General features: G+C 39.7%; 1 protein-coding gene across 2 annotated transcripts; it reads left to right on the top strand.

The window, feature by feature from the left end:
* Window positions 1-18,309: 18,309 nt before the first annotated feature.
* Window positions 18,310-26,239, top strand: gata6 (GATA binding protein 6). 2 transcript variants are annotated; one of them, XM_058068788.2, is made up of 7 exons: window positions 18,310-18,411; window positions 18,845-19,760; window positions 21,053-21,225; window positions 22,909-23,034; window positions 23,113-23,200; window positions 24,572-24,669; window positions 24,796-26,237. In XM_058068788.2, the coding sequence occupies exons 2-7, from the start codon at window positions 18,911-18,913 to the stop codon at window positions 24,943-24,945; spliced, it is 1,485 nt and encodes a 494-aa protein (XP_057924771.2). In that variant the 5' UTR covers window positions 18,310-18,411; window positions 18,845-18,910; the 3' UTR covers window positions 24,946-26,237. The 2 variants fall into 2 exon arrangements, with proteins under 2 accessions (XP_057924771.2, XP_078647627.1); XM_078791501.1 differs by lacking the exon at window positions 18,310-18,411 and having other exon boundaries at window positions 18,868-19,760; window positions 24,796-26,239.
* The last annotated feature ends 1,740 nt before the right edge of the window (window positions 26,240-27,979 follow it).

The raw sequence follows: 27,979 nt of genomic DNA, 5'->3' as shown, positions 1-27,979 counted from the left end.
CATACACCCCAAAAATAAACACAACTTGTTTTTGCTTTTATTTTTCATGAGCTGGACTCAAAGAAACTGTAAAACTGTTTCTATGTACACAAAAGGCCCATTGTTCACAAATGTATAGTAAATCTGTGTTATTAAGCAGTCGTTATTCGAGATTCATAAAAGGTTCACTTCACAGGTGTGCCTTAGGTTGGCCACAATAAAAGGCCGCTTTAAAATGTGCAGCTTTACTGTATTGGGGATGGTCCACTATCTGCTGTGACCACCATCTGCCTTAAATGGTAGTATAGTAGTATACACCGATCCAGAGCATTCCAAACATGTTGAATGGGTGACATGTCAGGTGAGCATGCTGGCCAAAAACTTTGGCATAGTTTAACTCGAGAATACAACATTCTAAATACATTTATAGGTCAGAAAATGGAAAAAGCATAATAACAAAATGCCTTTTTATTACTAGTTTTCTTTGCTTCAACATGACAGAAAACTTTGTGGCAACTAATAAAGTTTTTACGTACATTTTCAAATCTTATACTGGAAATTCTGAATATATTGCATCCCATTTTCCCTAGAAAACTTCCATATTTACCCTTCTTTCTCATCGTTCTACTCCTTTAAATAGTTTTTCCTGTAAATGTCTCTTTTTGTTATCCTTTACAGTATCCTTTCCTACCATTGTTTACCCTTAGCTTACCTTCATTAAATGAGTACTTTCACTTCATCACCTTCGGGAAGATGTGGCCTTGAGCAGTATGTTCCCGTTTCCTATTCTCCGGTTATCATCAACACTTTTCAGTATCACAAAACAACCAAAAAATGTTTTAAAGTGCAACTTTTGTTTGACTTTTGACCTCTGATTGATTCTTCAACGAAGAGCTGGATCCCCATGCTTTGTATTTCATAACCATTTACCATAACCCGCCCCCCCCAATCCCCAATCTCCCATTTCAAGCATCGTGTTCTGACGTTACAACATCCCCTGTCTTTTGATCGTTTGTCGTGGTAACGCCACAGCCCGCTGGACGCTATCCTTATCATGGCACTGTGACTGTTGGAGGCTGGCGCTTTCCAGCCGCATTTACAGTGCAAATGTTATCGTTCCAATGACACTTTAAACAACCTTTATCAATATATAGGTTTATGAGCTTTGATAAAAAATGCTACAAGGGGTCATTACATGGCGCTGCTATGACATGTTTATTTTTGTTTTTTCATACATTTTTTGTATTTTTTTTTCTGAAACTTAGGTTGTTAAAAGAAAGTATCATTAGTAAGAAAAAGTATTGATCTCCGATGACCTTCCCCCAACCCCAAGAGCCCAACAGTATGAGCTTGGCAGAACCTTATCATGCTATTATCTTTAAAACAGTGGGTTATCATAATTGCTTACTTAATAATTCTATAAAATGACAGAGCTGCAACCTTTGGCTGGGCAGTAAAGTGTCAAGTGTGCTTTTGATGCAGAGATTGAAAAGATAGCTTTTACTCACCCTTTAAATGCTGTAACCTATTAATTGCATGGGACCATTTGCATGCAAGGAATAGAAAAGTGGAATGATTAATTCCATGCACAAACACCCAACAAATTAATGCATTGTAATTGAAGTAAAAATGTGGGGAAATGTTGAAATGTTCAATGGGCTGCACGGCGTGGAGTGGTTAGCTCGCAGGCCTCACAGCTAGGAGACCTGAGTTCAATTCCACCCTCGGCCATCTCTGTGTGGAGTTTGCATGTTCTCCCCGTGCATGCGTGGGTTTTCTCCGGGTACTCCGGTTTCCAAAAACATGCTAGGTTAATGGGTGACTCCAAATTGTCCATAGGTATGAATGTGAGTGTGAATGGTTGTTTGTCTATATGTGCCCTGTGATTGGCTGGCCACCAGTCCAGGGTGTACCCCGCCTCTCGCCCAAAGACAGTTGGGATAGGCTCCAGCACCCCCCGCAACCCGCAGTAAACAATGAATGAATGAATGTGGGAAAAAAATACTTAAGTAACTTACTTACTTACTAGCTTAAATAAACAATCATATCTTAAATATGTCATCACAAACAGATTATACATTTCCACCTCCCATATATTTTACATTTTGCATTGCTGTTAGCGAGTCAGAGGATACGTACGCAAACAGTTCCATCACCGTGACCGGGGTATCTGGGGTGGTCAAAATGCTCCTCAACGTTGCATGGAAGTTGGGAACAGTACCTCTGGATTGGTAGACCGGACCGGAGTGGTGGTCCCCCCTTTTCAGCCTCCCTGGGAAAGTCTGTACGAAAAGGGTACGACTGTTTGTGGAACCTTGGTTACAAGAGGCTTAATGTGTTTTTCTTCCCAGTCGTGGAAAACTGGACCAGCTCCACAGCTTCACGAGGGTGCTGGAGGGTGCATGCATGTGCATTATAACACTAGAAAACTAGTTAATATGAGTTGGGTTACACCTATTTCGACAATGAAGCCTAAACGTTGCATAGTTTGATATACATGCTGTGATCATGCATTAACACGTACACTGATGATGAACATGTAATAGTTGCAGTATCTTGCCTTATTTTGATGATTTAAAACACTACCGAAAATTACTTTCTCTGCACATTGATACACATACTTATGCTACTACTACTCAACAACAACAACAGCGACAACACTTACGATGTCAGCTTCCTGTGCTCCAGTCCTCGGGTAAAAAAATGCTGATGGCAAACGAGCATCTTGCTGAGAAAATGGAAAGCTAGGTATCCACTCTGTCTGAGAATGACGCCGAGACTAGCGATTAGCGACGTGTCATGTTAGTCCATGAGATAAAAATAGTTTTTGGTGTTAGCTGCTACAGTAATAATATGCCTTATTTTCTCACGCTACAATGCACAGAAATGGGAACTGAATATGGGTTACAAGTTTTTTTTTTTTGTTGGGAATGATGGGCAAAATTCCCCCCCCCCCCCCCCCCCCCCCCCAAAAAGTGCAGTTCCTCTTTAAATGAGTACAGTTGTTTTGTTGGCTAATTGCTGAGTAGATAATTAATGTAGTACATATTTACTATATTTGTGTTTCTTGATTTGTTATTTTTGTAAAGATTTTTAAAGGAACTACTTTGTTCTCAATGATGTAATGTGATTTACTACTCTGTGTGATCAATACACTTCTTATCTTAACCATCTAAGAAGATAAAACTCTTTCCCAGGTATATGAGTGCCCAATTCTTAGGAAATGTGTTGGCCGTGGCCAGCACATAGAGGAAGTAGAGTTTTCGTACTGTACTTATGGATTTTGTGACACCCACGTGCACGCCGCTCACCCTCCGTTGAAAATTGGTAGCTTTTAAATTGTGAGTGCGGCGTGCGACTCGCATTAGGTGCGCTTCATGTAAGGCTGTCATATGTTTCAATCACCGGGGGCGTACGTGTGTATATATAAATGTAAATGTAGGCTAAGCATGAAAATAAATGAATGAAAAAGTAAATTTCATGGTATATAGTGCTAAAATATACGAATACATGAAAAGAACGTATTATTAAGTATCATTCATTCATTTTCGACCGCTTATGATCACGAGGGTCGCGGAGGGTGCTGGCGCCTATCCCAGCTGTATTCAGTCGAGAGGCGGGCTACACCCTGGACTGGTCGCCAGCCAATCACAGGGCACATATACGTAGACAAACAACCATTCACACTCACATTCATACCTATGGACAATTTGGAGTCGCCAATTAACCTAGCATGTTTTTGGAATGTGGGAGGAAACCGGAGTACCTGGAGAAAACCTGGAGAATTGAACTCGGGTATCCTAGCTGTGAGGCTTGCGTGCTAACCACTGAGTGCCGTGCAACCAAGATGAGTATCATTTGTAATGAATTTGTTAGAAACAGTAACATTGTAATACAATGAATTATTTTCAGAAAGTAACTAATAAGCTACTTAAATGACTTTATTTAGGAGGTCTCATGCCTGGTTACCTAAATACAAAGTCTGACTTTCCCACTGTTGTGAACGTGTAGAACAATGGCGGAGGCATAGTTGATCAACCAGTGCAAACTCCAGCACGTTTGAAGGCTCAGCTAAGCAAACAAAACCGTGCTGATGACACAGTGTCCTCCTACTGCTGCTGCATAGTGAACACAACTTCTCCATCAACATTTAAACCAGCATATGTGTGTGTGTGTGTGTGTGTGTGTGTGTATGTGTATAATCTACTCCTAATTTTGTTTCCACGAGTAGACCAAGTGTATAAAAAACAACGCGGTTGCAGGTGTTGCTGAGCTGGCAGTAACCTTGGAGGGAGCACAGGGGAATGTCAGCTTTTTTTCCTGTTTTTTTCTGTTCCCACAGATCAATATTCCAGAGTCCATCACAGGAGACGGCCATTTTAGCTTTCAGCCTCAGTCAGAGTGACCCTTTGGAAAGAAAAAAAATGTAGTTAATAGCTAACTTTATCTTTTTTTACAGCCAAGGGTTGTACCTCCAAATCAATACACGATACACAAATCTCCCACGGCTACATGTTCTCCTGAGAGTAATATTGCTGTCAACCAGCTTGTTACCTTTTCTTGTTGTTGTTTTGTCTGCTTGTGTCAAAGATTACATAAATTGTATATCTCAATTTTAACACCTAGTAGGTTCAGGTTTAACATTTAGAACACCTCTAAAATAAAATAACTGAGTGTATATTCTACTAAAGATAATTATTATTGTTTAAGCTATTAGCTTAGCTTAGCTTAGCAACCAGACAGGCCACTAAAAAAGTCAAAGTATGCAGCCTGTCCTGTTATTTTTCTGTCCTGTTGTTTTTCTGACAAAAACACTACAAGTAAGTCGGATAGACTTGAAATTTCTCACACAGCTCAAGGAGTTCTAGAGTTCTAAACACCCTTGTGTTTTTCTGAATTGCCACACACCTTCAGTGGTATACCAAGGATGTGTGTTTAAAATTAACTTTTACATAAAGGAAATAGGGAAATATATGTTATAAACGATTTTAATTACACACAGTGAATGAGTGGTTAGCATGTTGGCCACACAGTTAGGAGACCCGAGCTCAATTCCACCCTCGGCCATCTCTGTGTGAGGTTTGCATGTTCTCCCTGTGCATGTGTGGGTTTTCTCCGGGTACTCCGGTTTCCTCCCACATTCCAAAAACACGTTTATTGGCGACTCCAATAGCTGGGGTCAAATCTTCGCTTGGACGTGTGTGTGGAGTTTGCAAGTTCTTCCCGTGCGTGTGTAGTTTTTCTTCGGGTACTCGAGTTTCCAGAATTTCAGAATTTGACCCACGTCTTCAGTGGAATGCCAAGCACGTGTGTTTACAATTTTGGAACGATTGGTTGAAAAATATGGCCACCGTCAAGGGATACGAGAAGGACTGAGCAGCTAATTGCTCATAAGTAATTGCCTAGTGATTAACAAAACGTTACATACGTATATATACCGTATAAACGATATGCTTGCATGCGTGCAAAGCATTTTAAAGCACAACCCATAGGGGGCACCACAAACAGTGGTGTGAGAAAGTGTTCCTGATTTTTTTTTTTTTGCATGTTTGTCACACTTAAATGTTTCAAGTCATCAAACTAATTAAAATATTAATAATTGACAACACACCTAAACACAAAATGCAGTTTTTAAATTAAATATATTATTAAGGGAGAGGCAAAATCTAGCCTTCCATGGCCCTGTGTGAAAAAAGTGATTAAATGTAAAAACATAACTGAGATTAATTGAGGTCTATCAGTCTTGGGGAAGGTTCTAATATTGATAATAATGACTAATATTTACATTTATTTGATGATCTGAAACAAAAACATAATCTGGAAGGGGGCCAACACCTTTTCACACCCCTGTATGTCCTGTACGGAGAAATTGGGCAATATTATTTTAATACGTCCTCTTGATTGGTGTATTTTTACCTTATCTGAAAGCCTTTTTGGACCACAAGTGGCTCTTTTACCACAAAAGGTGAAGGCCTCAGCCTGGGAAAGAACCATCTGGACAAAATAGATAGCGGAGCTTGTTGTTCAGTGTTGCGTCCAGTCAGTGGAAAACAGCAACGGCAAGATGGTTGATTTTATTCCCTCTCACTTCCAGTCCAGCCAAGAGGCTTGATATCTGTTACGGTCTGATAGCAATTCCCCGGAAGACCTTGTGGCAAATCAACAGAGCCACTGTTACACAGATAAAGCCTAACTACATCTGACATTTAAAGAGCAGAGGAGCATCATCAGATAGTCTGCGCTAATCTCCGAGGTCGACCCGTCAGCTGTGTTCTGGAGACGAATGACGCGAATCTCCTGATAGACTGACTCCAGCCGCTTGGGCCACAGGGAGAGAGAGTAGGAACGCAGGTGATGGAGGGGGGTGGATAGACGAAGACGGGGGGGTAGGAAAAATGCCAAGACGAGAAATGTGAGGGGGGAGATGGTCTCCTGATGGGAAGGGAGACACCGCTCTGCTGGAGATTGTCGTATGGATGACAACGTTTACTTAACACCAACCCTTCTGGGAGCCCCAATAGAGGAAGGAGGGACTGTAGTAATGGGGGAGTGTTGGCCTTGACATGTGTAGGGGGGTTCGAATCTCTGCTTGGGCATCTCTGTGTGAAGTTTGCATGTTCTCCTTGTGCATGCATGGGTTTTCTACAGGGACTCCGGTTTCCTCCCACATTCCAAAAACATGCTAGGTTAATTGGCGACTCCAAATTGTCCATAGGTATGAATGTGAGTGTGAATGGTTGTTTGTCTATATGTGCCCTGTGATTGGCTGGCGACAATTCCCCCCAGTCATTTACTGTATATTTCCATGTTAACATGCTAAGCAAGTGTCATCCTAATATTAGAGTGTTTACCCTTGCATCCATCTATCCAGAGTGGACTTATCAAGCTTGCATCCGTTTTCTAGATAGGATAGTGACAACACTTATCTCCACCTATTCCCTTATCAAAAAACTATTAAAGCCCAGAAAGACACATTAGCCCAGTTTTTTTTTCCCCCCATCCTGCCAAATGTTCTCGTCGCACAGTCTGGTGGGTGCAAGGGTTTATTTGTTATTTGCCCTGCACACACGCACACTCACTCACACACACACACACACACACACACACAGAAAAGCATTGCAATAGTGTCACACTCCTTCAATGGCATGAAATTGAGCTTAAGGGGTTTGAGTAATTTAACTAGGTGCCCCTATTTTGCTGCTAATGTGTGAAAGGTCACTGCCGGGCATGAGGTTGTAGCTTTAATTTCATACTGCCTTTACTGCAGGGATCTCCATACTTTTGGGCCACATATGGAAACATGTAATATACATAACACATTTTGATTGTTTTCTTTATTAAAAACTTACAGCTAGAAGTTTGGTGAGGATGCGATGATTGTGCGCAATTCAGAGTTATGGTTCCACTTCCCAAACTATGATGTTTTCTTGTGCACAGCTGAAAAATAGCAAATATTTTTTATGCATAAACCGCCAAGCTGAGTACATTTTTACAGCCAACTACAATTTATTGCTCAAAATTACACAAACGTCAATTACAATTCAATACATAATACAACAGCAAGAGTTGCGCCATAAACCGTAAAACAACAAATGAAGAACAGTGGACAACCAAAATAAAATGCCTTGTGGTCATTTTTACCTCAAAATACAATCTTGTGTCCTAAGATATTGCGCGATCAAAACCCAATGAACCCCTTGTTCAGAATAAAACAATATTGCGATAAAGACATTTTTTAGTAATTATTAATTAACACATACACTAATTACAACAATCCCATTATTTATTTATTTATTTCATATATTTTTACATTATTAATTAATTAACACACAGCACACACTAATTACAACAACACAATTATTTATGTATTTATTGAATATATTTTTACATTATTAATTAATTAACACACACTAATTACAACAATTTATTTGTTTTATTTATTTATTTTTATTCTTTTCTTTATTTAAATGAACTCAATAATTTAGCCGGTTTCCCATGGTTGGAAAAATATGGATGTTGATGCAGAACCTTTGTCCCGACAGTCAACACTCACAGAGGTTTGGTCAATACAGTTTTAATACAGTAAATACAATACTGTTTTGCTCTTTAATACAGTTGAAAAATTAGCATTTTGTTTGATGGACAGTACAAATAGCCTGAGACAAAATACAGGTATGTCACAAATACCAATTCCACAACTTTACAACAGTGGCAGATGAAATATTCTTCTGGGACTTGGGAGGCTTTCATTTCAATGCGGACCTGCCAACATGTACACATTTATAGTATTCTATATGCTTGTATGCTCTCTATTTTGTTGCCTTTTCCTGGTATCATTTTTAAGTTCAGTCTGTACAGTACAGATAAATGTGTATTATCCGTTTGACAGAAAGTGATTAAGAAGCACTGGATTGGGGGTCATGTGACTCCAGCATGCCCAACATGGATTCTTACTCTATAAGATGCCTTTAAGAAAGGATGGGGTGGGGGGGTGCAGGTGTTCTGGGGGCCAGGGGCACATGGTGTCAGGCCCGTGTTAACCATTAACATCGCCCATATAACGCTGTTACTCATTACAGCCTCTTGCTCTTGAGACTCCCTCTGACCTGAGTCACAGGTAGGAATCCCGCCAGGTGTGTGTGCATGTGTGTGTGTGTGCATGTGTGTGTATAGACACTCCTATAATAACAGCATTGGGCCCAGTTAGAAAGCAGCCTTCTTCTATAAATCATAACTTCCTCCTTTTTCTTTCTTTGTCTCCCACGCAGCCTTGTCTTTTCCAACGACCTTGGTGGTGACCTTTATCCCTTAGGCCATAAAGTGCTGAGGATGCTTGTGCACAAAGTGAAAGACAACCTGGAATGAGGTGAGAGGACATGCTCTTCATGTTTTCTTGTGATCATTTGTCAGGTGGAAGGTGTTCTGATGAAAATCAGTAGAGTTCTTGGTCTGGCAGAGTTTGCCTAAAGAGAGGCTCGGTTCATCAGTTGGCTCAGGTAAAACATCAGTCTAAAGTAATAGAGTTTCTGTTCCTTTTTCAAATTCCTTATTATTATATATTTTAGGATGACTGCCTCAAACCTCAGCGACATCAGCTCAGGTAAGATATTCAATCTAAACTTCTTATTTTCATGTTTTGGGGGGGAAAACCCTCAGATATTATTCATTCATTCATTTTCTACCGCGAGGGTTGCGGGGGGTGCTGGAGCCTATCCCAGCTGTCTTTGGGCGAGAGGCGGGGTACACCCTGGACTGGTCGCCAGCCAATCACAGGGCACATATAGACAAACAACCATTCACACTCACATTCATACCTATGGACAATTTGGAGTCACCAATTAACCTAGCATGTTTTTGGAATGTGGGAGGAAACCGGAGTACCCGGAGAAAACCCACGCATGCACGGGGAGAACATGCAAACTCCACACAGAGATGGCTGAGGGTAGAATTGAACCCTGGTCTCCTAGCTGTGAGGTCTGTGCGCTAACCCTCAGATATTATGTGCAAGATAAAGACAATCAGTCGGATTCTTGCATCCATTCAGTATTTTGGCAGAAACTTAGCAGATTAACTTAAATTTACCTGAGTAGAGAAACATCCAGATGCCACGGAAAATATATATTTTTTAAAATCAGCAGCATTCTTGCTATGACTTAGCATAGCCGCTGATATTTTACAGATGGGTGGTTTGACAGTTGACAGTGTCAAAAAATGGCTGTCCTCAACTACTGATATCAACCAAAATCATTAGCATTCTTGCTTTGACTTGACTTTGGCTATTACCATATTTTCCGGACTATAAGGCGAACTTTTTTTCATAGGTTGGCTGTTCCTGCACCTTATACTCCAGAGCGACTCATAAATGAAAAAACTGTTTGTTACATAAACACTGGACCCCTTTTCTGTTCATGTTTATTTTTCATGTAGCTGAATAACCATTGTGTTAGCATATCTTACACCTATTCATCCTGTTCTCTAGTCTTTTATTAATGTTAGAACTTGCCTTACAACGTAATGTCTGTTTTGGTCAAGTAGTTTGTGAAATAAATTGCGGAAAAAAAATGCGACTCGACTCCGAAGCGACTTATAGTCCAGAAAATACAGTATGTGTATGCTTTCACTAAAAAAATCCTCAGGATTCTTGCCTTATACTTGATATATTCTGTGAATATAACAGGAAAGTGACAAAAAAAAGTCCCGATCATTCAGATTTAACATGCTATTAAAACTCATAATGCATCTTGCCTTGCAACCTCATGACACCGAATATACACAGGAAATGGCATACAGGAAGTATCCATGCTGTCACCACATGTGTCGTCACTTGCTGTCCGAGGTAAAGTGGAGTGTTTTATTGCTTTATGATGGTTAACTTCTTTTTGCACTTGTGTAAGATTGTTAAAAAGCAAGATGTGTGCGCTAGCTTATTTGTTGTGGAATTTCACAGGTCACTTCGTTCGAAAAGGAGCAGAACGAAGCACAGCTTATTTAACCCTTCTCATCTATGATTGAACATTTATTATGACTGTTAAATCTTCCTAACGCACGTCACACTTCTTGATTTGTAGCCGGCGTTTATCTGCTCGCGTGGATAAAACAGCATCTTGTACTGCTAGGCCAGGATGCTACATCTCTGATTTACAAGGCTGCGTTTGAGCCAAATCTGTAAACATGGCGTCAAGCATGAAAGCTGCTAAGCCGCATCTAGCAAAACAAAAGGATATCAGTGGCTGAAGATCCCAATGAGACACATCTTGTCAGCCTTTGTGTTGCATTCAGGAACAATAAGAAATTAGAAACAATATTTGATCAGTTGTATTATAAACTGTATGACCAAGCCAATACTAGCTCATCATTGTTGTCAGTAGTGGTTTTTGTTCTGTGCTTTCAGGTCAGCCCCAGTGGGCTTGTTCCCCACATTTCCATTTGTCATGAATGCAGCATGACCGTTTGCAGCTCCCTGCTAGCGATGGGCACCACAATGTTGATACTCTTCTGATATCAAGATTTGTATTTATGCATTTAGAATTATCAGGTGATATAATCTAACTTCAGAAATACAATTTGAATTGGAACTTTTCCTTCCACTTATCTTTTTAAGTATTTCATTTAGTACTAAAAAGTATGAGCATAATGTACCAGGTCAGCTATTCTAAAAGTACAATGGTAACTTGGTTTTATTTGTTGCAAAACGTCAAACGAAAACCAAAACATCCAAAAAGCACAATAATTATTCCCATAGGAAATAATGTCAATCTAATTTCACAATGCGAGATAATTATGTTGTGGAATTGAACCTTGTTTATCAAAGTGCTGGCACTCTCAATTTTCCTTGGCCCCATGGTGGGTTATTTAGAAGTTGCCCTTAATAAAAATTACACAGACAGAGAGTTGGCAATGCATAGGGTGCTCAAAAAGTTGACTGTAAGCTTTTTTTTTTGGTGTAAATTAACTAATTAAAGTGTTGGATTTTATAATTGAAGTAATTGTCAAGAATACCAAGCTGTGTTTTACTTTGCATGGTTTTGGTAAGAACATTAGGGGTGTCGCCTCTCACTGACGATGGCAGTTACACTACTTTGTTGCTACATAAGCGGCAACGTGACTTTTTGAAACCCAGCAGAAGCCAGGAAAAATGGGCACTGTTTTGTTGCGTGGGCACAATACAATACGGTTTTAGCGCTACGTGCCACAGATGGCCCTGATACACTTTTTGGGGGGGAGCAAAGCCGTCGTCTATTATACTACTGTACTATTATACTCCCACCATTGGCAAACATGGTGGGCTACTGCATCGTGTTTGACATCTGATAAAAGCATCATTGGATCAAGTAGAATGTTGCTTTTTTGTTGTTAAGGTTCTACCATAGAAAGAAAGTTGTGTTTTCTTTGTGCATGTGTGTGTGTGTGTGTGTGTGTGTGTGTGTGTGTGTGTGTGTGTGTGTGTGTGTGTGTGTCTACTGGACTTCCAAATCTTATCACATCCTGGAGGTTTTTCTTATTTGTTCCTCACATTTGAGCACCTGAAAAGAGTCCTTATTGACATAAGATTGCTCAGCCCTAAATGACCCCCCTCACCCCCCCCAAAAAAAAATTAATAAAACAAATTCCAACACTGCTATAATTGTTTCATTATTGCACATCCTCCTCTCAAGATGACCTTGACTGCAGCAGTCCTGGGCCTGCAAGGTCTACTTGCTGCACCCACACACTGCACACACACACACACCCACACACACACACAGACACACACACAGCATCACCCTTACAAAAAAAGACCCTCCCCTCCCTCCCACCCTTTGCCAAAAGTGTATGTGTTGTGCTATCAGTGACGTGGTCCAAGGCTGCTTAGTGTCATGCAGCAGCTGATTGAGAGGAAAGTCACACAGTGTCCACAGCACCCAGGGCCGACCTTCTGTTCTCAGACAAAACACACACACACAGGATGGAGACGCTAGCGCTGGAAACAATAACACACACACACACACACACAGATCCTTGAAACTATTTTCACTACACACACACACACACATGTATTAATGATGTGAAAAGACGACAAATGTCTTGTCATTTGTAGTATTGTTATATATTATTACTATACTGTATATTCCATCTATTACACATCATCAACTCCCCTCCACCCTACTGATACTAGTCATATACAACCACTCATATTTGTCTCTTTATAGCACCACCAATATTATATCATATTACCATATTACTAATTAGCGTGTCACAAGACATCCAACTCACTGGACAGAATGATGAGGATGCACAAGATTGGATCCATGACAACAGTGTCACTGTATTTATATTTATAACACGGATCTCTTCTATGTATGAGGTGTGTTATGGTAGCTAATTCTTATAAAGTGCGCTCAGCCAAATATAACCATGCATAAATACAACAGCTCTGTGATTAAGGGTGCAGACATGTTCAAACGTCTACATGTTTTCATCTGACAAATCTTAAGTAACTTTGATCAAATGTAAATTTACTACAGCTTCTGCTTGGTGACTACTAACCATTTTTGGTTCATCGCATATGACATAGGCGGCATGGCAGTCGAGTGGTTAGCGTGCAGACGTCACAGCGAGGAGACCAGGGTTCAATTCCAGCCTCGGCCATCTCTGTGTGGAGTTTGCATGTTCTCCCCGTGCATGCGTGGGTTTTCTCCGGGTACTCTGGTTTCCTCCCACATTCCAAAAACATGCTAGGTTAATTGGCGACTCCAAATTGTCCATAGGTATGAATGTGATTGTGAATTGTCTACATGTGCCCTGTGATTGGCTGGTGTCTTACCCGAAGACAGCTGGGATAGGCTCCAGCTCCGGGTACTCCGGTTTCCTCCCACATTCCAAAAACATGCTAGGTTAATTGGCGACTCCAAATTGTCCATAGGTGAATGTGAATGAATGTGAATGTGAGTGTGAATGGTTGTTTGTCTATATGTGCCCTGTGATTGGCTGGAGACCAGCACAGGGTGTACCCCCTTAAGACATCTTAAGACATCTTAAGACGTCTTAAGACATGTTAAGACGTCTTAAGATGTCTTAAGATAAAGTGATCTTAGTATGTTAGCCACACATCACCCACTGGGAACTCCGAGGTAGGCTGGATTGCAAGGTTAAGAGTATAGTGTACTCAATACTCAAATACTACACCTCCATTAAATGAGTCGTTCAACTCGTACTAACGACTATATGATTATTACTACAATTACTCTTTCTACAATAACAACCCCTAGTACTTCATTACTCCCAACTCTGGTATCAAACTACTATTTCTTTCTACTCGTCTGTCTTTTTCTGTTACTGCAACTGCTTTGTCCATGACTCGAAGTGCTCCAGTTGACTTGTCTAAGACATAAACACATACTGTGCACTACTACTACTCCAATACGACAGATGTTACCTTGCTACTTTAACTAGTCCTAAGTACTACAGTCCAGTGTCTGCATTATCAACTTCTAATGGCTTTTAGAACCCTTGGGGTGAAACAGGAGATGGATGGATGGATGGATGCACTTATCTGGATGATGGCTGCTTTTTCTTCTTCTTTTTTTAACACGGCAATGTGGCAGCCTGCTAAGCATCCAAAGAAAAGTATTTATATTCACCTGTGAAAGGATCAATTTGTGTAATATGGCGTGTACTCTGACTCACGTAGTCCAAAAATAGTGCTGTGTAAGAGGACTTTGAACTCAGCTTCTTTTTCATGCATTAGACAGCAGCATGTAGAGCTAAATGAATAAATTCAACACTTAGCCTCACCATACATTGTTTTGACCTCCATTTGGAGAACATGACAAGTTAAGTGTTGGGGTCAAATGCACCCCGAGGTTGGTGTCAGGATGATATGACATCATGTGAAATAACAACACACACACACACGCACACACCAGGTGGGCTGGAGTGGACGTTCCCTTGTGGGCGAGTCGAGCTGCGTGCAAGGACGTTCAACATGACAAAGGTTGCGTTTACACCTGTCGTGGCCTCGTTTAATCATCTACCACCTCAAACAGGGTTCGGTGGGAGTGGGAACGCTCGTTGCAGGCCTCCCACAAGGCCACACCTTTACCTGTGCCAGGTATTAAACTCTACCATAAAATCAAGAACAAATAGCACCCTCGGCCATGAGGAAGGGAGGCAGGGAACTGGGACACAAACAGGAAATAGAGGACGCAGGTGACCAATTTAAAAGGTCAACATTCTCTTTTATTTGACAGAGATTGGGTGGTATTAATCTATGCTGCGGGGATCTACGCTTCAAAACAGAAAAACTAAATATGCAATTTCAAATATTTTGTTAACACCATCTATATAATTATTTTAAAATTGCAATTAATTTAACAATAATTTCGTATTATTTTTTCATATGTTAATTTAAAATGAAAGCTATTTAAAATAAACATATATAGTAAAAAATAGAATAAATGTTTTTACATTTTGCAGGGTGCATTCTACATTTCTAAACTCTACATTCTTTTCAGTTTGACACAGCTTCTTAAAATCATACTTATTTTAAAAGGAATTGTTATTCATAATTCATTTTTAAAAATAGTTCATTATTCTAAGCTTATAGATAAATTTCAAGTGCCAAACAATACAAAATAAGGTCATTTAAAAATAATGTAAGTCCAATAATACAAGATCAAATTAAAATCATTTAAATGTAATTACAGTTATGAATTCAATGTTAAAAATAAAAAAAAATAAGGGAAACATTTTACAGAGAGGATTCTACATTCTTCAGTTTTATCTGACACAGACTGTGTTCTATATTAAATAGATCTACATGTGGTAGGTATATTTAACAGATGTCAATAGTATTAGTAAAATAAAACCTGGTCAAATCTAACTTTTAAAATGATTTTAAACCGCAAGGGGGAAATCATTCAATTTAATTTTTTTTAAACAAACGATCTTGTAGAATAATCTGCCATGTCATGTTTTTTGTTATCATATACTTATTATACCTTGAAAAAAACAGTGCACGAATATTAGCATCCAGTCTGTTTGAAAATGAATCTTCCAGTATGATGGAGATTAAGAAGACATTGAAGAGGAGACAAAGCAGTCATGTGCAAAGTCTCCATCATGCATAACAAGAAGATAACGGAGTGATAATCACAATGAACACACACGCGGAGTGCAGATAATGATTATCACTGACACCTGAAGTGGATCATTGAGATAAAACCGCACATAAGACTGTTATTAGTAGTATTATTCATTCGTATTTTCTCGTTACGGTTTTAGGTACAAGTGGAGAGAAAACCGGTGTTGGGGTTGCTGGGGTCCGGCTCTGCGTTCTAGGTTCTGGGCGGGCATAGAAGAGGATAAGACTTGGAGACATGGCGGCGTCATGTCACGTCTGCTCACAGGCACCGAGTGTCACAGCAGGGAGAAAAACAACAACACCTCATTCATCACGTCTGGTGGGTCCAAACTAAAAAAAAATGCTTGGGGGAGAGGCGGGGTTGGGTTGTAGTCGGTAGCCAGCCTCCAAGAGTGGGGAGGAGGTTGTGGTCCTCCCACACTTGTCGACCAAGCCAGGTCAACATCATGCCTGATGCCGGGTCAGTGTGACGTCATTGAACAAACAGCGGATTTTCATGCAACACCTTAACTGCTATCTGTAGCTAGCTAGCTTATACTGTAATATAATGTCAAGATTATTTTTTTTTTACAATATAATAAATAAATACAGGGCAAAAGCAGCACGATTGTGGCTGAAACTTTATTTAAAATAAAATACTGATTAGGAACATATGTGGGTATAATTAAAACAGAACGTTAACTGTTTGCTCTATTGTAATGTAACAGTTTAATTTGGTGTAAATTGATTGGTCATGCCTGGATCGAGTAGGTACACGGATGACGTCAAGAAAATGCGACTGTGGTAGGAAGATTGGCGGGTTTTTTTCTTTTTTGTTGTTGTGTTCAATAAACGGAGCCCACACGTCCTCTCAAGTTCCTGAGTGACTCTATTGGCCCCACACCTCGCCCACTACAGTAATTATAAAAAATATTAATGATAAGAATATTGCCTTTTGCTCTTACTTCAACTATTGCCCTACAGTAGGGGGGAGTATTACATTACATCGTATAAATCATATCTTATTCGGTTGTTTTCGGTTTTAGTATTTTATATATTTATCATGTATATGATTTCATTTTTCAATTCAAATAAATGAATTGAAATATAGGCACAAAAGTGTTATGCTGCTAATGTAAAATGAAGGACAATAAATACCAGTTATATTATACTGCTCCTCATGATAATAATATACAAGAAAAAATATATTAATGTTACTTTTAGACCTCTAAATCTGAATGAGTGTAATAAATAAAAATAGCTCTATACTTCAAATCATGTGGAATAATACAAATAAAGATTGGCTGATTGACTCGTTGTCATGTTTTGCTACAATTTGATGCAATTAGTGGACAAATCGAAAACCTAATCAATGCATGAAGTGAGAATGAGTGTCGCATTAATCAATCCGATTGTATGCCAAATGTGAATTTAGTGTCGTGTATATTTGAGCCATCATATTTGACTTTTATGATGGAACAGTCAACAATGTCGGCCATTGGTTGGAAAAAAGCAGCCTGTTTTGTGGGCTGCAGGCAAAGTGCTGACTCGTGTCTTTGTTGATTGAAGCTGATCAATAAATTCCGTGGTTAATTAGTTTATTTAACAAGTGAGAGGCGGCAGGGATGTCTTTTTAAAAATGTACAGAGCACCAATCCACATTGAGCTGATCAAAAGGGGACAGAGGTGTCAAATCGAATCATTCTACTCATTAAGCACCTCTACTGTGTGTGTGTGTGTGTGTGTGTGTGTGTGTGTGTGTGTTTGTGGGTGTGGGCGTGCGCGCCCGTGTGCACAGAGCTTGTTCATACTTGAGTTTTGGAGGTGTCATGATTGATGCTTGCAACACTTCTACATGTTTATTGTGCTTTGAAAAGGGGTTTAGTGTATTTCATCTACACTAAAGTAATTGTGTTAACACCCTGCAGTGTTAAATACAAAATACAAGTTTGACTTCATCAGTATACCATTTTAGTCCCCCACTAACTATACAATGCCAAGGTTCTATTTAATATTTGACATTATTTTGGTTTGCTTTGTATGCAGAGACCTGATAGAGATATTCTGACCCTCTCTTACAAATTATTATAACGAGCTGCACAACTCAATAAATGTGTTAAATGAATATCATTGTTTAAATATATACTGTAATCTCTTGTATTAAATTATATTATGTGATGTATTCCAATGTAACTTGCATGCATGTTCAAAATACCATGTATTGATACACATATGCAGTAAGTGATGCAGTATGTTTCAACAGCATATTCGCACATTATAAAACCTTAACTGCACACTGGAAGAAAACAAACGAACAAAAATAGTCGAAAAATAATCAATCATGTCCATTCATATTTATTTAAAACAATAATCATTTGAGAGGATATGCAGTTCATGAATAAACCCTGCAGACATTGGTGGATTATTTTCTTGGATTCAAGATTCCACAAAACACCCTTAAAGTAATGCCATACATATTGATTTACTACAAATTCAAACTGTTTAATTGTGTGATTCCAAAAAATTTCATTTATGTGATAATATTTTATCTTAACAAACTACAATTGTAAAAAAACACAACTTTTAAAGTGCATTTCTGTACGGCTTGATTCATTGGTGAAGGAGTAGGCGACCACGCCTCTCAGTCTATAGTCACGCCCAATATGAGTGCAGACCACGCCCCCTGTGGAACCAGGTCTGGCTGCTCTAACTCCTCTGCTGCATTTTCGCTCACAGGGAGAAGAGAAGCCAGTCGCTGCCGAACACTGGACGTCTACTGGTTTTTACGTGTGCGTGCGTGTGCGTGACACCGATGGCACACCATTGAGCAGGTACGTAACCCCCCTCCCTCCCCACCCCCCCATGAAAAAGCGCTGTAAAATAGATGCTCATTTTGGCACTGCAGCCTCTTCTTATCTGCTCCTTATCTTTTATCTTTTTTGGGTGATTTTTTGTAAAGACATATTGCGTGGCCTTATCTCACTTGTCTTTATTTAAGAGCCCCCCCACGCCTCCTACTCCCATTCCCACTGGACTATTGGAGAAGATGACACGAAGAAGAAGCATAGCATTGTCTTGGTCTTTTAAAGATGGAACCACAGCCGTTTTATAGATGAGGTTGTCTTCTATTTAGGATAGAGAGATAGAGATGGAACGACTTAAGGGTTTTGTATAAAACACTGGTCAATGTAGAAACCGTTATGTTGCGGTGCAGATCCGGTTATGAAGGTGTGCGTCCACGTTCTGACAGTTATATCTTTGCAGGGCCAACGACTCCCTGGATATTTTGACTTAAATTAACCCCCCAAGGTGTATGGAAAGTGCTCCTGGATGGACCTGGGCGAAACCGGTTGGTCCATGGTCAAGCGAGAAGCATCCAGCAGCCCAGGGTCGCCGGCCGAGCCGAGCTACCTGCCCGGTGACAGCCGGAGGAGCGGCACCCACACCCCGGACGAACTGAGGACTTCCCCCGGCGACCTTGACCCGCTGGGCGGCAGAACACTCCACCCTTACGCCCACTTCGGACACCACAGCAACCCCCTGAGCTCAAGCGAGGACGTTCCGCTCTTTACGGATCTAGACCAGGGCAGCAAGCTGGTTCTGTCCGGGAGTGCGCACAAGGCTGCCGCTGCCGGCCTGCTGGTGGACCCCTCCGACATGTATCAGACCCTGGCCATCGCCGCGGCTCAGAGCCAGACTGGATATGATTCCTCCAGCGGTGGTTATATGCACTCCAGCCCCAACTCCCCCGTCTATGTGCCGAGTTCCAGGGTGGGCTCCATGATCCCCAGCCTGTCCTACCTGCAGGCGGGCGGCTCCGCGCAGCCAGGCCACGCGGTCTCCAGCCACTCCGTGTGGTCGCAGTCCACCCCGGAGAGCCCCTCGTACAGCACCGGGAGCCCCCACGCGTCCAGCCGCTTCCACTACCCTCCGAGTCCGCCCATGAACAACGGCACCGGCCGGGACATTGGCTACAGCAACACGCTCAACGTGGCCAACAGGGCCGAGCAGTACGGCCTCTCCCGGCCGCTGAGTGGGGCCTACCCGGGGCCCTACTCCCCCTATGTGACCCCTCAGCTCTCCCAGCTGTCCTCGCCTTGGACCGGCGGACCTTTTGACAACAGCATGCTGCACACCTTGCAGAGCAGGGGGGCACCCTTGATCCGTGGACCAAATGGAGGTAAAAACATGGAGGAGGTTACCTTGCGGAGGACGTGACATCGAATATTCTTACACCTTATTTGGAGGAAATACAACCTGACCTCAACTATTGCCGTGTAAAACGGCACTGATGTTGCCATTTTGTGCATAAAGACACAATCTTGTCATCATGTTAAACCTAAATAACAATCTTTTTGAAGTCACTTGGAAAAAAAACTATGACATCATGCGTGCGTAAAAGCACCGTTTTCAGAGTCTAAAGTCTAAATTTAAGTCTAAATTATACCAAAAAATATATTTGCAAAATCATTATAATGCTTTTTTTATAACGCCAAGCTTAAACAGAAAAAAGCAGCGAAATACAGTCCTGAGTTTGATATTTTGACCTTTTTTAAAGCCTAAGTAGCACAACCCAATGAATTAAATTCATTAAATTGTTATTTTGTTAAATGTGAGCGTTAAAAATAACGTAAAAGCAAAATATAATGTTAAATTTGATATTTTTTGTGCATAAAAACAAAAATATTCATGTTTATCTCGTGTCAGCATCTTAAAAATATTTTTAAACATTCAAATAACAATTTTGAAGGAAGATTTGTTTTCATTTTGTGTGCTCTGTCGGATAAAGGAAGCAATAGCAAAACAGAGTGTATTATTTCACAATATCTGACCATTTTATGTCCGTCAAAACAAACTTTGTTGCTTAAATAATGGTATAGTCCAACTGACAATTCCAACATATTCGTTTTCTTTGAAGCCTGAACTAATATGTCGTGTTTAACACACAATATACTATAAATAGATCCTTCTATTACAGTCAGAATGACAAATATGAGTAAAATATGACTTTACAAATTCCAAAAGGGGAGCTAAAAGGACATTTCTACAGAAATATAGTCGTTATTAACATTGTATCTTATTCCATTGTGTGTGCGTAAAAAACACACATTATTGATTGTAACAAGCCTAAATCTTTTTTTAAAGGAGTTTTGTGTTCAAATTGAGCTACAAACAGAGTTAAATCGAAAATATACGTCGAGTATAAGAGGGCACCGTGAGTTTGTGCGTTGAACTTTGGCAGAACTTAATTAAACTTATTAAATAACCTTGAAAGACTGAAGCAAAAATATATTCTTTATTATGATGTTGTTTTGGACATTTCGTGTGCAGGAGCAAATGTGAAAAAAATAAATGAACATTTAAACCTGACAAGGGAGTCTTACAAAGATGGATGAAATACAGTATATCAAATAAAAATCACAGTATAATATAATTATTGATGAATATTTCAATTTGTGTGTTTTTCTGCAGTTTCAGACATTCTGGACGACATGGGAGAGAGCAGGGAGTGTGTGAACTGTGGCTCCATCTCCACGCCACTGTGGAGGCGTGATGGCACCGGACACTTTCTATGCAACGCCTGTGGTCTCTACAGCAAAATGAACGGCCTCAGTAGACCACTCATTAAACCGCAGAAACGCACGGTGAGCATTAAATATTCTATCGCATTACATCTCTTCATATTTCATATACGAAATGTAACATAGACCCACGGGACACTTCTTTAGGAACACCTGCACACACGATAAAGAGGTTCACTCGCTTCAGCTCCACTTTTGACCGGCATTAATACATATGTCCATCAATCCGTTTTCGATCCTCATTAGGGTCTCGGGCTGACTTTAAATGTATTATATATGCTTATAAGAATTATATGCTGTTATAATTTCCTTTAACAAACTGTTTTTTGACATGCGGTTTACGAGTGCACGTCCTGTTTGACCCTCGGCCCACACCGTACTTTAAGGAAGTGGGAACACATATTAAGCATAAATAGACAGTAAAGGGCATTTTGAATGATAATTTTAGCTTCAAAGCCCTACCATGATGGCACTTTCAACAGGACCAAAGGTAATTGAACAGCTATTATTTTTTAAATTGTTATTTATACAGTGGTACCTTGTCATACAAGTGTCCCAACGAGTGCCTCTCGGCTGAGTTTTTCTTTGAATCGCAAGATTTGGGTATACGAGCCGCTAGTTGCCGACAGGCGTAGCCAAGGACAGCTATTTGGGGGCCTGTGTCAATGTCACCATGACTGAAGACAACAATGGATGTGGACGCGTGCTAGCTTGTCATACATACATACATTATGGCGATCTAATTTATATTATTTATAATGTATTGTGTAAAACTATGACAGGAGTTATGACTGGAGTTAGTTTATCAGTTGGACACACAAACAGACACATAGTGCTCAATAATACCTTTATGCCTTTTCACGTAGTATTAGCATTTGGGACCAAATATGACATGAAAGAAAAAGGGGGACATACAGTATTCAGGGAGAAAGTTAGAAGGTGCGTTGAAGGACCGTCAAACAAAGTGGGACAAGTGGGCAATATACATATAATATGGTGCAAAGTGTTTCCCAAGCCTTCCTAAAAAGGCCTAAAATATTATAACAATGGGGCTGTTCATAAACTATAACCACAATAATAAACATACATATTTCAAAATTATATTATGTACTTAATACAGGTATTGCTTTGGATTAATTGGGTGTATTGCCTAATGAAGTGTGTAATTAAATAAATACTTAATTTATTTTTTTTAATATAAAGTACACATTTATTCTTATAAAATATTAATTATTTTACAACATAAAATAAATATTTTTTGTCATAGTATTCAGATGTGCAAGTTTATTCCTATAAAACAAAACAATGTCTCAATATTCTGGATTTTGAACATTTATTATTAATTTGCGATATTAGAGCATTTTTTGGCATGAAAAAGTGCATTTAAAATGTTCTCAAAATGAAAAACCTGTATAAAAGGTATACTTAATCAAATGAAAGCACTTCATTTCATAACATATAAATAAACGTACACAAGTATTAGTCACATGTTGATTTAAAGCCACTTAGTTGAGTTGTTTCTACTCACTGTTGGTAAAAGGACGTTCATTATTGCCAGGAAACGACCCTGTGTATTTGTGTGTGAGAGACGTGTGATTAAATTAGTGGGGGAGTCATGCCCTTTGGAGCAATCACACACACCCATAGAGTGATAGAGTGTATGTGCTGTGCCAATCAATCAGTGTCCACGGTGAGTGAATGAAATAGTGTGCCTATGACCCCTCACCTTTGTGTCCAATTCTGCAGTCCACATCCAGGAGGATCGGCCTGTCGTGTGCCAACTGTCAGACCAGCACCACGACTCTGTGGCGCAGGAACGCAGAAGGAGAGCCAGTTTGCAACGCCTGTGGTCTCTACACTAAACTACATGGGGTGAGTCCGCCGTCATCGTCAATATTCTCACTGAAAAAGAAAAATGGTTGAATAAACGTGATCATTTCTGCTGTGCAGGTACCTCGGCCACTGGCCATGAAGAAAGAAGGCATCCAGACCAGGAAAAGAAAACCAAAGACACTGAATAAAAATAAAGGAGGCTCAGGTGAGAGGCTGTTCTATTACTGGATACTTCATTAGGTGCACACACAAACACAGCACATCAATACGACGCCAACGAGCAATGTTTCTAATATTTTGGTTGCCTCAAAAAGGATTTAACCAAAATATTAATATATATATAATACACCTCAATACTACAACATGAACACTTTTGTCATGTAATATTACCATTCTACTCTCAATTTACAACTTTATTTTCATAGAAATGTTTTTTCCTCGCAAGATAACTTTTTCAGTGAATCAGTGTTAGTTTTACTAGTTTATCCTCATAAGAATAGAAAAGCACTCTCACAAAATGACATCCTTTATGTTATTATTAGAAACTTTATTTTAAATAAATGACAGTCTATTTTTGTTGTAAACTATTTTGCGAGAATTCACAAGTTTATTCTTACAACATCACGTTTTTCCTTGCAATATTCTGATTAATGTTCTCAATACATTGAGAATTCTTCATCATAATTTAATTTTTTTCATTCCTTTTATTGATATAAAAATGGTTCTTCTAATATTTGGACTTTTTAGTATTCTGACTTAGTATCACAAATTGATTTGTCATAATATTACACATGTATTATGTATTACAAAATGACATTTTCTTGTAAATTCCTACTTTTTTCCACAAATTGTATTCCCATAAATATAATTCTTATCATATTATATATATATATATATATATATATATATATATTTTAACGTTTTGTCTCATAACAACATTATTACTTCATTATTTCTCTATAATGTTATTTCCTCATCATATTCAGATTTTTTATGGATAAATGTTTTTAATTTTCATTCCGTTGGCACGATGGACGAGTGGTTAGCGCACAGGCCACACAGCTAGGAGACCCGAGTTCGATCCTACCCTCGGCCTTCTCTGTGTGGAGTTTGCATGTTCTCCCCGTGCATGCGTGGGTTTTCTCCGGGTACTCCGGTTTCCTCCCACATTCCAAAAACATGCTAGGTTAATTGGCCACTCCAAATTGTCCATAGGTATGAATGTGAGTGTGAATGGTTGTTTGTCTATATGTGCCCTGTGATTGGCTGAATGAATGACTGAATTAATTTTTATTCCCATAAAATTGAGTTTTTCATTTGTTGCAATTCTTGTAACATTTAATTTTGACAAACAACATTTTAAAAATAATATTCAAGACTTTTTTAGCATAAATATTACAGTAGAATTTTTATTATTATTTTATATTCATTAATTCTACCTTTTGTTCTTTTAGTATTACAATATCATTACCATAACTGCAAGTTTGTCCTCATCATATTGTTATTACAATCCTACAAACAAGCAAACCAAATACATGTATACATGTGTGTAATAATCGTGTATGCTGCCTTTCAGGAGGTAACAACTCCGTGTCTATGACGCCCACATCCACGTCTTCGTCCAACTCTGAGGACTGCTCAAAGACCAGCTCTCCGTCCACACAGGTGTCTGGGGTAGGTCACTAAAACATAAACATTTTCGTTAGATCTAAAGCAAACATGACTCCCCCTCCAGAAGAGTCCACATTGGCTTGCTGTTAGTTCCAAAACTTCAACCTGTTGTTTCAATGCCGCTCGCAGGTCAGCTCGTCCGTGCTGCCCACATCGGGGGAGGGCTCGGTGCTCAAGTACCCGGGAGCGGACGGCCTGTACGGGAGCATGGGTCTGGCCCAGACCTCCGACGTGGCCTCAGTGAGGGGGGAGCCCTGGTGCCCTATGGCCTTGGCTTGAAGACCGCCGCAGAGGAGGACTTTATTCCCTGGATTCTTCCCTCTGGTGTGGAAGTGGGCAATGTTTGATTCTTTGCCCTCACAGCCCAGGGCCAGAAACTTCTGAGCAAGGCATGGAGTAGCTGGCTTTGGACCTTTAAGGAGGACTCAGGAAGACTCATGGAAGCAGGACCAGGATCAGCATCTCTTGGATGCTTTGGGAACCCCTCCTCGACGGTTCCTCAAAGAACCGCTTGAAGGATTTGCTCTCCAAGCTTTGGATACCAACGCTAAACGTCATCATTTGTCTTTCTAAGGACCGCTTGATTTTTTTTTGTCTTCTTTCCACAACTGGAATCACGCCACAAGTGCCGACTTTTAGCAATCAGAAGAGAATATTTATGAATCTCCCATTGTTGAGAAGTATGATTGTAATAAAGAGATGGATGTAGAGTAGACCTTCAAGCCCTCCCATGTCTTCTTTTTCGAAAAAAAAAGAGCTCTTACTGTATTCGGTTGAAACAGGGTATCAAAAATATGTCATTATTTTCTTTCATCATGTGCAAATATGATATGCAAATACTTCCAGGCTCAGCTAAGGTACTCTCATGTTTAAAAACAAGACAAGTGCACCCACGGATGCTCATCTTAAACTAGCAGGCAGCGTTTTCATGCTAAACAGTGAAAGAACATTCTGAAAGTGCAGCATTAAAACTGGATTGAAAAAAAAATGTTTTTTTTTTCCTTGTATTTTACACCTCAGTGAGGGGGTATGTTTGATTTGCCTCCCTACACATCCCGTAGTTGGTGGTGGGGGGCTTCACAATTCACAAGTAAACTGAACGGCTACGTTTATTTATGATCATTTTTCTATTTTATTTCCAAAAACCTGGCCATGTTTTTCCCTCTGAAGAATTTTAAGATTGTATTTAATTTAAATTCAGTCCAATAAATTGTTGTGGTGATGTTATAAATTAGTTTTGAGGTGCTCAAGAGTGTTGATGACAAATGAAGAGAACTTTACGTGCTGCCTTTTTTTTTGTTTCTTTAACATGTTTGGGTTTGCGTCAGTATTTTTTTTTTTTAAACATTAAAGCAAGCCTTCACTCATCCTGAGAGCTTTTCATGCACTTTTCTTTTCGGTGCCGTTTCAAATTAGTTTCAAAATGAAATTGTCTTGTATGCATATAAATATATATATATATATATAAAACATATAACATAATTTAACACAGTTTAGATAAGCCATATGTGGTCAATGAGCCAACATGCCAATGGCTGAGATTGAGTGGGAAAAAAGGTTCTCCTCTCATTTTGTGTGGAAGTGGTAAGTTTTTGTCTTCTTTGCCCTCCTTCCCCACACCATTTGAAACACTTTTTTAAATTTAGAGTAAGTAAATTGTAGAGGCTAACTAATTAGCTTGGTAGCTGGCTATGCTAGTGGTGGCTGTCTGTCTCGGCTGTCCTTGCAGCCTGAGCCCATCCATTCATTTTCTTCCACTTATCCACTTCCACTTCAACCGGAAGGACAGATGAATGTTAACTATTTAAACATTTTAAAACAATAATTAAAAGTTTTAACAAATTTCATTATAATTTATCAGGAATTTTGATATTTTTATTATTATTTTTTTATATATGACAATTTACACCTTGATGCTTTTTTTGGTGGCTGACAATGCCAAATGTTTTTGTTTTGTTTCTTAGCTAGTGCCCTGGGATGCATATTCGACCGTGCTAAATCCTTCTGGGCGGTCATTTTACCAACATTGTGGTCTTTTAGTTGATCTTCACTGAGACAGACGAGGAAAAGCAACGACCGAATGGCTTCACAGGGTTGAAAGTCCTCCCAAAGTAAACAGAGGGTCTGCACGGTCCACCACAAGGCGGCCGGCGGGGCAGAAAGGCCCCCGTTGGGGCTCCCCGAGGAGGTGCCCGCTGATCTTTCCCTCTTTCAAAGCAGAGCGCTGCTACTGCCTGCTCGCACCCGGAAGCGATGCCATCTCTGACTCAGCCCTTTTGGGTTTCCTCAACAGACATTAGAACCAAAACATACACACACTCTGGCTGCTCCGCTCATGAACGCATCTTCAGTTGGGGTGAAGCTGAAAGCTGTCTTAATGACAGGAAGTTAGATCTAACTTGAGAATAGCCAGTAAAGGAACACCCCTTCTTTTCCGTGAGGACTACAAGGAAAAAGCTTGTGACGCAGTTCTTTGGATGACATCATCATCATCATCATCATGGCAGCTACCATAAAACAATGGGAGTGTTTTCAATGAAAGCTTGACTCTTACAATGAATGAGTGTGGACAGTCTGAGTGTGTGTGTGTACATTAAAGAGGGCGCCATAGTGGGTGGGACACAAGACGGCAAAGTTGATAAGGACAGAGACGCTTGCGGAAGGCCAACATTACAGCATTAAATGTCATTACATCTTGTGTTTAATAGAAAATTCTAATATGTATTAATATGTATTAACTTTAAAATGTTGCATAAATCGTGTCATACAAGTGGAGGCCTCACGTGACACACCGAGTACAGGTTTCGTACCCAGGTTTTGTATTTTCTATGTCTTAAAAGAAATGGGTTGTCTTGTATTTGGGTCAATATAGAATTTAATAAATTCAATAAAATAAAATGCAATACAAATTTTGTTGTCATTTTGTTGGCCCAGTTATGATTGATTTGGAGGTGCATCTATTTTTATCTGGAATTGTTCTCTCCTTTGGCTTTTTAAATAATATTTTTATGCATCCAGACCTTTCTAGATAAAAAAAAATTCCACTGGTTTTTTTTGACCGTTTCTTCAATTTTTATCAGGAATTTTTCAGGAAGAGAGGACGAAACTGAACTATCACAGAACTTCTCACATGACTTTTTGGCACAAAAAAATCTTTGCAGCACTTTCATGATTTAGTGGTTCTATTTTTTTAAGGGGTAGCACTCCTTCAAGTTGTAACAAGTATGTAACAAAGTATTTAACAAAGTGTGTTTTTCATGTGTGTTTTTTCACAGATTCGTCCGTAATTTTCAACATGACCAGCCCCTTGCAC

This window comes from Doryrhamphus excisus, linkage group LG6 (genome assembly GCF_037039965.1).
Source record: "Doryrhamphus excisus strain RoL-2023G ecotype Guam linkage group LG6, RoL_Dexc_Guam_v1.1, whole genome shotgun sequence".
In the NCBI taxonomy this organism is placed as follows: Eukaryota; Metazoa; Chordata; class Actinopteri; order Syngnathiformes; family Syngnathidae; genus Doryrhamphus; species Doryrhamphus excisus.
Note: the sequence above shows the minus strand (reverse complement) of the source record. Positions and strands in the feature narration are given on the sequence as shown.

Coding starts and splice junctions, on each gene's coding strand:
- gata6 (XM_078791501.1), top strand. CDS start 18,911: ATGGACCTGGGCGAAACCGGTTGGTCCATGGTCAAGCGAGAAGCATCC. Junction 23,035..23,112: donor TCTACACTAAACTACATGGG/GTGAGTCCGCCG, acceptor TCTGCTGTGCAG/GTACCTCGGCCACTGGCCAT. Junction 23,201..24,571: donor TAAAAATAAAGGAGGCTCAG/GTGAGAGGCTGT, acceptor GCTGCCTTTCAG/GAGGTAACAACTCCGTGTCT.